The 13,544-nt window shown below is 53.8% G+C and overlaps 2 protein-coding genes across 4 annotated transcripts in view; one reads left to right on the top strand and one right to left on the bottom strand.

Moving 5' to 3' along the window:
- DNAJC7 (DnaJ heat shock protein family (Hsp40) member C7) overlaps positions 1 to 5,041 on the top strand; it is a 29,887-nt gene extending 24,846 nt beyond the window's left edge. Inside the window, exons 10-14 of one of the 2 annotated variants that reach the window (XM_005899219.2) lie at positions 1,401 to 1,474; positions 1,845 to 1,991; positions 2,226 to 2,378; positions 4,260 to 4,322; positions 4,768 to 5,041. In XM_005899219.2, coding sequence (XP_005899281.1) covers positions 1,401 to 1,474; positions 1,845 to 1,991; positions 2,226 to 2,378; positions 4,260 to 4,322; positions 4,768 to 4,805 — 475 coding nt within the window. In that variant the 3' untranslated portion in view covers positions 4,806 to 5,041. Of the gene's footprint in view, positions 1 to 1,400; positions 1,475 to 1,844; positions 1,992 to 2,225; positions 2,379 to 4,259; positions 4,323 to 4,767 lie in introns of those variants that run through there. The other variant, XM_070389833.1, reaches the window with a different exon arrangement.
- Positions 5,042 to 6,331: 1,290 nt separating this feature from the next.
- CNP (2',3'-cyclic nucleotide 3' phosphodiesterase) lies at positions 6,332 to 13,501 on the bottom strand. 2 transcript variants are annotated; one of them, XM_070389834.1, is made up of 4 exons: positions 13,344 to 13,501; positions 11,440 to 12,109; positions 9,262 to 9,401; positions 6,332 to 7,803 (listed from the first exon to the last, which is right to left on the bottom strand). In XM_070389834.1, exons 1-4 carry the CDS (start codon positions 13,344 to 13,346, stop codon positions 7,354 to 7,356), a joined length of 1,263 nt encoding a protein of 420 aa, XP_070245935.1. In that variant the 5' UTR covers positions 13,347 to 13,501; the 3' UTR covers positions 6,332 to 7,353. The 2 variants fall into 2 exon arrangements, with proteins under 2 accessions (XP_070245935.1, XP_070245936.1); XM_070389835.1 differs by lacking the exon at positions 13,344 to 13,501 and adding an exon at positions 13,213 to 13,248.
- Between the last annotated feature and the right edge of the window lie 43 nt (positions 13,502 to 13,544).

Here is a 13,544-nt window from a genome sequence, read left to right as displayed (position 1 = left end):
GCCTTCCCAGAAGCCTGAGTGCTGCCTGGGTCTGCGTCAGCTCACCCCACTGGTGGGGAGAGGCCGGACCTTTGCTGCAGCTCCTGTCATGGGCTGAACGGAGCGTTCCGTTTTCCCTAAAGCTCTACTTTTCTTTTTAAAATTGTTTTCTTTGATGTTAGGATGTCCTTGGATTTTAAAAAAAGTGTGAAGTAAAACTGTAATGTAAGATTATTTAGTACATTATATAAGGGTCTGGAAAGTCCATCAGGTTAGCCTTCTTGTCAAATCAGTCTTTACCCAGAGTTGTTACTAATTTTGTGTTATTTCAGCTTATATTATTACACTTAATCCTGAAAATGGATTCTCTACATTCTTAATAGCATTTGTGCCCTGCATCTGTGGGGCATTGGTTTTGCACCGTTTTTTAAAAGTCATAAATCAAGATGTGGCCAGAAAATTGGAGATGCCTAAGAATGTTGGGCTTGTCTCTTGCCAGCCCCATCAGTAATGCTCCCTCTGCCCTGGCCTCTGGGCCTGGGGGTGCTGTGTGATGTTTGCAAAGATGAGCTTGTGTAGCAGTGGTCTAAGAAATTGAACCTCTCTGTGCAGTGGCAGGCTGCACTGCATGGTCACTCTCCATTCCCCAGCTGATGGTGACTGTTTCTGGAATTCCTACAAGAGTCTGTTTAATCAGTAGGCCAGTCTCAGAGCAAGTGATATCATCAGGAAAATGCTACTTTATTTCTGTGGAAGAGACATTTATAAGATTGGCGATCAGCCTGTCAAGCTGGTCTCCTCCCATCTTGGGTCAGGGTCCTTCCTTCCTCTGTGCCACTGAAAGAGAATCAAGCCTGTGTTCACAGTCTCCTTTTCTGTCTCACTAACCTGTATCTCTCAGACTGACTAGTCTTAATGGAAGCATTTGCCGGCAGCCACCACCTTGAACTTGATCCTTCTTGTGGCTGACTAATCCCACATCTCCTCTGGATTGGAGCTGGCCCCGCATGTTTATGGCACTTTCGGTTTCAAAACTCTTCCATATCCGTTGGTCTCACTTGATAATTTTTCTCCCTTGTTTCAGTCCCAAGTGTCAAGTAGGTACCTTCACGTTGTCTCTCCTAAGGTGATCCAGATGGCTCTCGGTGGCTCTGAGTGAAATCAGAAGGAACGTTCTCCCTTGGTTGCTTTCTCCTCAGAGCAGTGTATCACTTTGCTGGTGGGTGCAAGTGGCATGAGACCTCTCTTTTTCTTGAGGGATTGGTAGCGAATTTTTCTTGTGGCTAGCTTAAGACTCCTGTGTCATGAAGCATCTCAGCCAAAAGTTTGTGTCTCCTGCTTGAGCCATGCCTCTTTACCTAGAGTGATACCAAAGGCCATTGCTATTTATGTCGCTGTACTGCCCTGTATTCCCTTTTCAGTTACTTGGACACAGAACAATATGAAGAAGCAGTACGGGACTATGAGAAAGTGTATCAGACGGAGAAAACAAAAGGTAAAGAATTTTGAGCACATGTTCCTTAGGGAACTGTGTGGTCTGACTTGTAGGTCCTAAAACTGGACACGGGAGTAGTTTGATTCAAGGGTGAACCTGGAGCTCATTGGAAAAAGTGAGCAGAGATCCCAAATGTGGGACAAGGCACCTGTTTTCTGGTCCCCAGTTCTCCCTGCCACTTTCCTTTTCTGTGTGATGAGGCCCATGGGAAGAACCTAAGTGTAAATAGATTTTTTAATGTCCACAAGAAAACATCATAAAAGCCCCTTGTATGGTTAACAGGGCTTCTGACTCCAGGGCATCTGGGCTGGGACTTGGTAAAGGAAGCCAAAAACAGATTTATCCATTGACGCTAAATGTCTTCCTCCAGAACACAAACAGCTCCTTAAAAATGCACAGTTAGAACTGAAGAAGAGTAAGAGGAAAGATTACTACAAGATTCTTGGTGTAGACAAGAATGCCTCTGAGGACGAGATCAAGAAAGCCTACCGGAAGCGGGCCTTGATGCACCATCCAGGTAGAGCGGGTGGGGAGCGGGGCTCAGTGGCAGGAGCAGGTCGGGCCGGCTGCTGCCATGGTCAGTCCAGCACCAAAGCCTGAGAGAGGCTCCTCAGCTGGAATTAGGTGGTGCTCGGTTCTGTATACACCAAATGTGAGAAGTACTGGATTGTAAAATGAGACATAATGTAGTGTTTCCCTTGAACTCTGTTTTCTTGAGACTCTTGAGTTCTTGCTGTATTCCTCCCTTTAGATCGACACAGTGGAGCCAGTGCTGAAGTTCAGAAAGAGGAGGAAAAAAAGTTCAAGGAAGTCGGAGAAGCTTTTACCATTCTCTCTGATCCCAAGAAAAAGACTCGCTATGATAGTGGACAAGACCTTGATGAAGAGGGCATGAATATGGGTGGTAAGTTGGGAGTTGGTTGGGGCGGCCTGGGTTGCACCTGACACCTGTGAAATGTTAGCATTTTTCCTGAAGACATTCTGTGGGTGGAGGAGTAGGGTAGGGGTAGGGGTGTCTTATGTCATCAGCCAGTGATGCCCAACAGTTTGTTAAGTGCACTCTGATGAGTAGCTGTAATGTGTGAGGTACTGTGATGGGTATGGAAAATAACAAAGCTGAAACCCATAGTCCAAGGGTTTGCAAACCCTGGTCCACAGGCCAAGTCTGACCCCTGGTCTGATAGACATGGAGCCCAATGAGGGCAGTCAGGTGTAGCAGGTGCCAGGGGTATAGAGTGAGTGCCAAGGTCAGCACCAGCAAGGGACAGCTTGGATATGCAGAAAAGCACAGCACTGTAGGGAGTGACCAGGGCTTGGCTAGGAGGATAGAGGGTGCTTGGGGCATAGCAACACAGTAGCTGGGTCAGACCTCAGCAGGCCTTGGAGGCTACAGGAAACATTGGGTTTTTCCTTTTGGCTGGAAGTTTTTTTTTTTCTCCCATTGCAAAGTGTCTGATGACTGATACTTATGTGTCTGGCACATTCCCATAAGCCCTCACAGACTTCAGTTTCCCCAGAAGACTTGGAATGAAAGTGAAGTGTAGCTGAGAGCATCATTGCTCACTGTGAGCTCAGTTGGGGATAAAAGAAGCCCTGAGTTGTGCACAGTTCTCAGACCACTGCCTCTAATGCCAGCCCTTTCTCTTCCACTGAGAAAATCTTTTGGAACTTAAAATAAGGTTGATGATGCTACATAGATAACCCTGACCTCGCCAGTTCAGGGTGGGTGGGTGTGTTTTACAAACCTAATTTTAACAATAATAAACATTGCTCTGCCCAGCAGTTGAGAAGAGCTGTAAGCAGTCAAAAGCTGTTGAAGGGTTTAAGAAAGGGACCCGTGGACCTGATTTTAGCTCTGGAGTTATATTTGCGATGGCTGTGAGGAGAGCTGGTTTAGAAAAGGTGAAGAGGAGGGAAAACAAGATCACTAGGAGAGGATCGAGGGCACGGTTGGGAGACTGCATCGGCAGGAGTTGGCTGCTGAGCGTGTCAGGAGAGGCAGAGGACGAAGTCAAGAGTGGCTTGGGCACAGCTGACTCTGTGGAGCCGTTCACTGAGCTGGGGGAGCCAGGAAGATGAGCAGATACACAGGCAAAGAATTCACTTTTAAATACCATGTGCCTGTGGGATTGGCCGCTGGAGATAAATCTGTGCAGCTTAGGCAGACTGGCTACGTGAGGCCCACCGTGGCCTGATGAGAAGAGCGCCACGCGCAGGAGGCTCGACGCAGCACTGTTCAGTGTTGCTGCTGTCACTGACCAGGTGGTTTGGGCGGGTTACTTGAGCTTCCCCCGTAGGTTTTGTTGAGTATTAATTGGGAATGATCTAATGTATGCCAGTCCCAATACCACGATTGCCACTGGGTAGCTTTTTTTCTGGCATATGATGTAGACAGAATATGGCATCACACACACACATTCAGTCGTGTCTCGTTCTTAGATGAGCCTTGGTGGCACCTAAGGGATGGAGTCCGGTCCTTTCAGGGGCAGCCCCAACAATATAGGGAGACAGTGTACAGGTGCTAGTGGCATTTCCCATTGTGGAGAAGGCGCAGCAAAGTGCGTTGAGGCAAGGAAAGCTTTCCTTTGGGACACACTTGGAAGTAGAACAGAACAAAGCGGGACCAAGTAGTGGGCTTGCCTCTCGACCATGACTTTGGGCAAAGGACGGAAGTGATTGTTATCTGGGAGAGCTTTGGAGACCCATTCTCTGTTAAGTTCCTCTTCAAACACTTCTGATTTTTTCACCTTTTTGTGCTTTCTCTGCTTCTTATTTTACTCTGCAGATTTTGATGCAAACAATATCTTCAAGGCATTCTTTGGCGGTCCTGGGGGCTTCAGCTTTGAAGGTGGGTGTGCTGAGTTCCCAGGCCACAAGCTGACACAGGGGCTCCCCAGTTAGGCAGCGCTCTGAGAGTCAGAGAGGCCCATCAGTGGAGGCAGCAGAGTTCTCTTCTAGCAGGACGGCTACCCCCTCGGGTGCTGCTGAGGCTGGGCGGGGCGGGAGGGTTGCGGGGGGACATTTCTGTGCACACCCAGCCTAGGGAGCACAAAAGCCACACCTGCTTGGGGTCAGGGAGGTGTCTAACCAGAGCTTCCCTGTGAGGGTGAAGGTGTTAGAACAACACACACACCACCAGCTTGTGGGCCTCCTCCTGCGTCCCGGGGCCCAGCCTGTTTTGATACCTTCAGACGGCTTTCCATTCGCAGTTGAAGCAGCTCTTCGTAACCAGGGCAGAGTGATCTTCCCTCGGAAACTCAGAGCCAGCTGACAAACTCTTCTTTTCCCTGCAGCGTCTGGTCCAGGGAATTTCTTTTTTCAGTTTGGCTAATGAAAGGACACCACCCAGAATCCAGAAAATGCAGACTTGCTCAGTTTAACCTCGAATGTGGACACAATTCACCTCCTCCCTTCATCATGTCTCCACGTCCTTAGAGCAGTTTCGTTTTCTCAGTTGGATACCCTGTGTCTGTGTGAGTGGGGTGAAGGAAAGGGAGCCAGCGCCGAAGACTGCGGGGAGGGGAGGGAGGCGGGGGGCGGACAGGGCAGCTTGTGAATTTTTGTTTTACTGTTTAACTTTATTAAAAAAGAAAAAAAATTAAGAGAATAAAATGTTTTGACCCTTTCTGGCACTTTGCTCTGGCAGCTGCTTTTTGTCACTCCAGCCAGCGGGGCCAGACCTGGGCCCCCAGCACGGAGTGGATGCCCAGGTGGACCTCAGGCTCAGTCAGCCGTCCCACGAGGGGTGCGGGTGCCCCCTCAAAAATCTGTTTAGCACGTGCATGCTAAGCAGGCCCTGGAGATGCTGTTGGGCCGAGCCTGATGCCAGTCATGGGGCAGTGAGTTCAGAACACATCTTATGGTAGGGGCCATAGAAATCACTAGAAGCTGCATGCGTCCAAAGTGGGTGCCAGGTGCCCGGCTGGGCTAACTCAGATTTATACAGGCGTTCACAGTTCCCACTGCTTGAGGGAGATGGCAACAAAGACAAAATGCCGCCTTCCTCACCCTCAGACCCTTTCCGAGTGGGCCAGGCAGCTCCCGGGCCCGGGGGTTTGGGTGCTGACACCGGCTCACTAGCTGGGATTCTTAGCAGACAGCCCTGCCTTCTCCACGTGTCCCTTCCTGCATGGAAGGCAAGCGGGGGCAGGAAGCAGTGGCATTTGTCACGCTGTTCGGGTCAAGCTTCGTGTTTGTGGTGAATCATCTCAGGACATCCAGGCAGACACTTGAGGCTTTGGCTGAGGCTATGATTTTTGGTGCTCTGGTAAGTAGAGATGGCTGGGTAAAGACCTTGGCCCAGATAGCTAACTATTTATCTTCCTTATGAGCCTCGGCCCCTTTCTTTTCAGTCTTCTCCCTTCAGTGTGAAGACCCTGGTGAAGTGCTGACTGCATAAGGCCTGGGAAGTTCCCATGTAGCCACCCAGGCCTCTGTTAGCCTGGAAGAGATTCTTGAATGTCAGCTCTTCCTTTGTGTTTGAAGTGGCACTGACCCGAAGGTGGCCCTCCCTGAAGAACTCCGGGTCTTGCTGAGGTCCTTCCGACTGGATTGGCTGGGCACACCTGGGGGCCTGTGCCAAGTGACTGGGGGCGGGGGGCTGCTTTGTGCTACGTGTCCCTCATATTCAGCCAACCCCTGCTGTCTGTGCGCCTCCAAGGCCAGCCTCTCTCCCTTCTGCCTCCTCATGAAAGCCGACACTGTTCAGCTGCCCAGCCTCGCCACAGCTGTGCCCAGCCCGCAGAAGGGAGACAGGACCGATGGCCCCAAGCTGGGGGACAAAGGCAGTCCTAACGCACCCTGCCCTTGCCCCCGGGAAGACTGAGCGGGCCACAGCGGGAGAGAGATGCACGCAGCTAGGATTAACATGATTTATTTCATTATCAGTCTTACAAGTTGCTGAGGTTGGGCAAAGCCAGGAGAGTAACTTCAGGCGTTTCTATCAAGTGACAGCCTGATTAGCAGGGCCGTTACTGAGCGGAGGGCAGTGGAGGGCACCCCAGGAACCCCAGCTCCTACAGCAGTGTTAAAACCCCTCCTTCAGAGGCACTGGATAGGGCGTGGCCCGTGACAGCCAGGGGCCACTCCACTGGCTTTTGGTGCCCACTGACCCCTTTCAGCAGAGACACAAAGGCCTCCAGAGGCACGAAGGAGGCAGGATGGGCTGGGCAGGTGGCAAGACTGGTACTTTCTCACCGAGGCTCTGTCTCTGGCCTCGATCTCCCCACCGACACAGCAGGGCCACACGGCTGGAAGGACGGCAGCCCATCCCTTTCCCGGGGTGAGACCTGCAGCCAGCCTAGGGTGTGGCTGCTGCCTATTCTGTTTTGTCCCCTAGTTGTCAAACTGTACTAGTTACAGTGTGAGGAGGGGACAGGCACTTAGGACCAAAGGTGTAAGGGAAACCCTTTCTCTGCCCTGGAAAACAGTACATTCTGATTAGGAAACGGGCTCAAAACCCAGGGGTCCTCCCATCTCAAATCCACCACAGTTTTTTGTGGCTGGTGACCACTCCATGAGTACTTGCAGTGCTGGGGTGTCCCCTCCCCACTAGCCAGCCTTGTGTGGGGCAGTGGGCCTGGGGGCCCGGTAATTGGAAGCAGGGCTTAGGGTCGTGGCTCCAGTCCAGGCCAAACTTGGCCCAGCCTGGTCAACTGTGGTCCAGGTTCCTAAATGACGCCTACCCACCCCCTTGTGTTGAAAGCTTGAGCGTTAGAGGGGAAGGGGGTGGGCAGGAAAAGAGGTTATTTTACAAGTTTTTAAAAATTACAGGAAAGTTAACTTTGAGTAAAAAATAAAAAAGAATCAAAGATCAAGCAGAGGGATGCTCCCCTCCCTCCTCCTTCCCTTGTAAAGAAGGGGCAGGTGGCCCAGGACGCTCAGATGATGGTACAGGACTGAAAGGAGCCACCCTTGCGGCCGCTGCGTATGGGCACGGCCTTGCCCTTCCCGTAGTATCCTGTAAAGATAGCCCTGACCTCCATCTTCTTGGCCAGGCTCAGCATCCAGCGCCCGCTGCCCAGGGAGTAGAGCTTGCCCCGGCTGAGCTCACCCACCTCCTCGCCGCGGCTGCCCCCCTTCTCCTGCCGCACAATCTCCAGCAGGTCGATGCCTGTCTGCACAGCCTCTACGTCACCCGCGCAGCCCAAGGTGATGTGTGCGCGGCTGCCCCGTGGCAGGTTGTCAGAGGGAGACAGCTTGTCCACGTCGTTTGGCCACAAGGCCAGCTGCTGCTCGCTCAGCTCTACTCTGGCTCCCGTCGTCTTGGGTGTCACGAAGAGGGCCGAGATGGTCAGCGTGAAGGCCTTGCAGTAGGATTTCTTCACTACCTACAGAGGGAGAAAGGGCAGAGGACCGAGCTAGAGGTGGTGGGCAGTGACAGAGGGACAGTGAGCGCCACAAGCAGCCTGGTGCCGGGTGGACGTCCTTCCACTGACACTGGCCAGGCTGCTTGAAAGAGCCAGAGGTGCCAGAGAGAAGGAGAGAGCAGGGGTGAGCGACGCCAGGCTTCCTGGGCTCAGGCCTGGGCTCCCCACCCACAAGCTGCAAGGCTCATTCACCTGTAAGAGAGGGCTGATGCTGAAGCTTCCTCAGGGTGAGGACTGAGGACCTAGCAAGGGCTGCTGTCATTACTACTCATCCCTTAAAAGCACGCTGATATCCAGACAATATCCTGGAGGGCGGGGCGAGGGCAGAAATAAAGGCCTTTGATCAAACTCTACTCCATACACTGTGGCTTACGGTATACCTGATTCTCAGAAAGCCCATCTCTCCCATTTTGACCATAAAAAACTTCCCTCTTTTGCTCATGACCCCTCACCCCAACAGTGTCTACTGTGTGCGTGCACGTGTGCTCAGTCATGCCCTATTTTATGCGACCCCATGGACTCTAGCCCGCCAGGCTCCTCTGTCCATGGGATTCTCCAGGCAAGAATACTGGAGTGGGTTGCCATTCCCTTCTCCAGGGGATCTTCCCGACCCAGGGATTGAACCTGAGTCTTCTGCACTGCAGGCAGATTCTTTACCATTGAGCCAGCTGGGAAGCCCTGTCTGGCAGTTAACAGGTGCTTAGTAAATCTTGCTAAATGAATGTACAGTTAGAGGTGGGAGTGAAAGTGTGTGCTGCGTGTTCATTCATGCAACTGGGAGGCGCTAGGGATACAAGGTGAACCACACTGCTGCCCTCTGACCCACACGAAGTTTCCATTCGTGTGGGAGGAAACCACTGAACAAGTAAGTGTAATGGCTGTTACACTAGGCAGAGAAGTGAGGGAGCTGGCAGAGGGTCAGGGACAGCCTTCCTGCAGAGGCAACCTGAAGGAGGCTGGGGTCAGCCAGGCACACCAGGGTGCCACGCCAGGTGGTTAAGGACCCAATACGAGAGGCTGTGGGTAGGAGACGGGGTAGCCTGCAGGCAGGGAAGGGGCTGATACCCCTAAGCCAATGAGCCTTTCTATCCCTCGACACTCCCCATTCCGGGGCATGACCAGGCCTCAGACTAGGGACAGGGACTTCAGAGCACCAGCCTCCTGGGGGTAAGGGACTTCTAGCCTTTGGAAATGAACACAGGCTTAGAAGCCAGCATTCCCTGAGCATCTGCAGAAGGGGCAGGCCCCAGGGTCACAGCACAAGCTGGTGGCACTGCCTAGCGGGGCGACTGAGCTCAGTACCACTAAAGCTGCAGAAGCACAAGCTGGGACAGACTCCACTTTTCCTGAGAGGCTGTCTGGTTCTCCAGAGAGCCCTGCCCTCTCCCTGCTTCTGCCAGGTTCCTGGGGAGCACTCACATCTTGCTGGGCATACTCCTCTGCCCCAGCGGCCTTCCCGTAGTCACAGAACTTGGTTGTGCAATGCAGCACGCCCGGCGGTCTCTTCCCGAAGTAGGTGACCAGTTCAATCTTCTCCCTGGGCTCATCCCCAGAGACAACTGCGGGGGGAGAGGGAGGGTGGTCAGGGCGGGAGAGTAGGGGCATTGAGCAGCTATCACCAAGAGCTTGGGAGAGCCAGAGGAAAAACATCCAATGTGGAGCTTAAATTTGCAATGCACTGTAACTGAGCAATCTGCCATTCATTTGTTGGTCAAATTAATAGCAACTCCAGTGCTATGAAAAGGTGCTTTAAGTTCCCTGCTTTTTGTTCCTCAAATTTTTTCATCTCTTACCCAGACTTGAAAACTAAGGCACTTGTAACCCAGGGGAAGGCAGCATAAGCCAAGGGAATCTGAGCTTCAACAGAGCTACATATCTGAAAAAACAGGGAAGCAGGTCATGAAAAAGGAGCTAGAAAGAAAAAAGAGGAGGGGAACTGTATGGTATAATGGAAGGAGCCAGAAAGAGCATAACATCCAGCCCACTTCCAAGCTGTTGGACCTGGGGCAAGTGAGTGACTCTCATCTGTCAATCAGATACAATAGGAGGTGACCACCCAGATAACTATCAGTCACGACCCATTTCACTCGGGGCCCCTGGAACAAGAAACAGCTGGTCACTGGAACAATAGGTAGCCTGCAGCCTCCTTGGGTGGATGAGAGGCTACCATGGGTCTTAGAAAGTAATGGGTACAGGAAGGGTCTTAGGAGATAATGGGATAACCTTAAGGCTAGCTTCTCCATCACTAGGCTTTTCCTGTTAGCTCCCAGGGTTGAGTCCCTCTGAGGATGCAGCTCACCCTCCACACGGGAGGGAGACCCCCGCTCGGAGGGCAGGCCTTGTGTGTGGCCCACCACATTTCTCCTGCGCTGTCCTACGCAGAAGGACACCAGGGGGTTTTGGTTTTTTGGCCATGCCGTGGGGCATGTGGGATCTTAGTGCTGAGACCAGGGACTGAACCCATGCCCCCTGCATTGGAAATGCAGGATCTTAACCACTGGATCGATCTCTAGTTAATTGAGGATCCCAATTTTTAATGATAAATGCAGCTTCAAGAGGCAATCACTCTACAAGGCAGAACCAGTGCTAACCAGGAGCCCTGCCTCGGGCACGTCTCTGTCACGCTACTCACAGGCACTGCTCACACCAGGTGGTGTAAGCATCCTGGTTTCCTGCTTTCCCAGCATTCGAATCTTAGGAGCTGAGAAAAGTCCTCGGAGAATGTATACAGGCACAACTCACCTCTGCCAACCCAAAGAAACCCAGGTGGGGATATTTCAAGTCTAAAATTGAGGGGTGGGGGGGAACTAGGAATGCATTAAAGGAAGAAGAGATGATTAGTAGGTGGGTGACATGTCCTCCAGATCACTGGAGGAGAAGAGCCACTAGGGGGGGCTTTCCCTATCCCAAATCTCTCCTCTCCGTGGAGCAAACAGCAGGAGGGCACTCTGGTCTGACCCAATAAGGGAAGGCTCCTCTAGAGGCGATAGAGTCTAGGGCTCTCACAACAGCTTTGGGCAAACCCCACATCCGTTCTGTGCATTTCCCATCTGCAAAAACGAGATTGGACTCTAGGTTGTTCTCTGGAGCTGTGCAATACCACAGGAGGTGCGCTGGCAAGCTCAGGGCCTGGGAACCGTCCCCGCTGGCGTTTACAATAGTTCTAATAGTAAGTTTTCTGCAGCTTAGGACTCCACGGCATATTGTATTTTAGAAAACGGTTCTGCAGCTAAAAATGAGTTTGAAAACACTGGACCAGACTCTCCCTCCAGGGTTCTATGAAATGTTGATGTACTTCCTATTATGACAGTATGCAATTTGTTCTCCCCACCTCTAAGACAGGGTCGGTGGTCTAGGTCCAGGTTGGGAGAGGGCAGCTGGGGAGACGGTGAGAGGGAAAGTCCCTGGTGAACACCTCTCCCATGTCCCATTGAGTGTGCACCGCCCCAGGAGACCTGTGCCAGCGCCAGGTGAGCCCCCCTGCATCCCCCAAGAGCTTGGAGAACAATGGTCCCGGGCACGCAGCACCCTGTGCCCAGCCAGCGAGGGGGATCACAAATAAGGTTGAGTGCCCCACCCACCCACCCCGCCACCTACAGTGTCGCAGCTCCTTCTTGAAGGCCTTGTGGTTGCCCAGCTCCTCCAGGAAGGTCTGGCCAGTTTTCCAGAGGGCCGCGGAACTCTTCTTGGTCAGGAACCAGCCGAAGTAAAGCGGCAGGAAGTCCTTCTCCAGCCCAGGCTTCAGCTTCTTCAGATCGTCTGCTGACAGCTGCCACTGGTTCTTCTCCTTGAGCTGGGCACAGTCCAGCCGCCAGGCCGTCTTGGGCTCCACCAGCACCACCTGGTACTGGTACTGGTCGGCCAGCTCAAAGAGCTGCTCCAGCCGCTCCCGCTCATGGTTGGTATCATCCAGAACCAGGACCCGGACATCCCGGCGGCAACAGGCAGCCAGGTCCTCGTCCAGCTGCTTGTACTCCTCAGAGAAGGATCCCCGGGCGCCAGGGGTGATCTTGTAGCTGTCGGCAGACACCATCTTGGTGCCATCCCGGTACTTGTCCACGATGAACCGGGCCAGCGTGGACTTGCCGCTCCCAGGCAGGCCTCGCAGGATGAAGAGCGTCTTGCACTCCTGCAGCGTGGCCACCGTCTCCTCATCCTGCAGGAAGGGAAACTGCAGCTCCGGCTTGTCCTTGGCCCCTGAGGATGACATTTTGCGGAAGAAGACCTTGGGCAGGAACGTCTGGCTCTTTCGGGAGAAGCCTCTACTCTGTGTGAGGAGGGGAAGACAGGCGTCAGCCAAGTCACGCAGGGCCACCCCGCCAGCCTCTCCTCTTCCTCTCAGGCCTGGCCCTATTCAGGAATCCCCCCACTCCAGGCACCCCGGCCCTTGATTGACAGGCACCCGGGGCCGTGGGCACCTTCCCAAGCCATGGGCACCTTCCCAAGCCATGAGGTTCTAGATGGTCTCTCCTAGGTCCTTGGGACCTGAGGGCTTCTGGCTGTGCAGTATGGAGAGGGCTGTCTGGGCAGTCCCAAACTCTTAAGGAGAACCGTAGCCTCAAGGATCACCCACTGCCGCCACCTTGAAAGGAAAACTGCTGGGAAGTGCCTGCAGGGGAGGGCCTGAAGCCTGCGTTTCTAGAAGTGAAGTCTAACTTTATATTCCTGGCCTCTATTAAGGATGACCTCTTTGGAGGTGGGGGGCTCTATGTCTGTGTAAAACCACAGCTGCCCTGGCCCCTAAGCGCACCGAGGAGGGTGGGGGTGGAGAAGGGTCACCCAAAGACCGCCTCCCTTCCCCCAACAATGCCAGTAACAGATAATACTCTCTTGTCTGGGATGGGGGGACAATGGTCTCACAGAAGGGCTGGTGGGGGGCTGGGCCGGAGAGCGCTGGACAAAGGGCTTCATTCAGCACAGCCTGCTACCTCCTCCTCTGCCCTGGGCCCCCCACAAAGTCGTGGTCTTCGTGCCTGCCCCAGGACTGGGCGGTACAGGGCACCTGCGTCGGAGTCTGGCTCTTCGCACCCCTTGCTGTGTGTCAGCAGCACCTCTCTAAGCCGCTTGTTTTCCTGCTTGCGCAAAGCCACAGGCGGCAACACTTTTTTACTGTAAAGCGCCTTTTCCTTTAAGCCGCGAGGCCCCACCTCCCGCCAGCACCCAGACCGCTCAGCAGGCGCACATTATCTCAGACGAGGCCCTGGGCAGGGAGTGGGTGCCGAATGCCCGCTCAGCGGCCCAGTGCCCGCTACCCCGGCCCACCCGCCACCCGGATGTGCTCCGGGGGAGCTGCTTCTGAGCCCCGATTCCCTAATTCCCTTCTTTCTCCAGCGCCATCCCCACTCCCCATGCTCCCCGCGTCGCCCCTACCTCAGCCAAGAAAGCCTCGACTCAACTCCGGAACCTCGAGTCCTCATTTGCATGCCACTTCCTCCCCCCGCCCCCAAGTCCCCCAATACTCTCGTTTTCCATTAGGGTCCCGACCCAGCCCTCCCGCTCACCATGATGAGGAGGGGTCGCCGCCGTCGCCGCCTTCGCAGCACTAGCTCTCCGGGGCCGCCCGCCTGCGCGGAGGGACACGGAGTCTAGCGGTGGCGCGAGGCCACCCGAAACCCCCTTACATACCCCGGGGCGGAGCGCGGGGGCGGGCCGGGGGCGGGCTGGGCCGGCCCCCTCTGCGCAGGCTCTGCGAATCGAAACTC

The sequence above is a fragment of the Bos mutus genome, chromosome 19, assembly GCF_027580195.1.
Source record: "Bos mutus isolate GX-2022 chromosome 19, NWIPB_WYAK_1.1, whole genome shotgun sequence".
In the NCBI taxonomy this organism is placed as follows: domain Eukaryota; kingdom Metazoa; phylum Chordata; class Mammalia; order Artiodactyla; family Bovidae; genus Bos; species Bos mutus.
The sequence above is the reverse complement of the archived record's forward strand: the minus strand, read 5'-3'. Positions and strand labels throughout refer to the sequence as shown.

Bases quoted from the DNA above. Each gene is read 5' to 3' on its own strand.
- CNP (XM_070389834.1), bottom strand. The intron at 9,402-11,439 runs GTAGGTGGCGGG...CTCCCCCCGCAG, and splicing joins CAAGAAGGAGCTGCGACACT to TTGTCTCTGGGGATGAGCCC. The intron at 7,804-9,261 runs GTGAGTGCTCCC...CTCCCTCTGTAG, and splicing joins AGGAGTATGCCCAGCAAGAT to GTAGTGAAGAAATCCTACTG.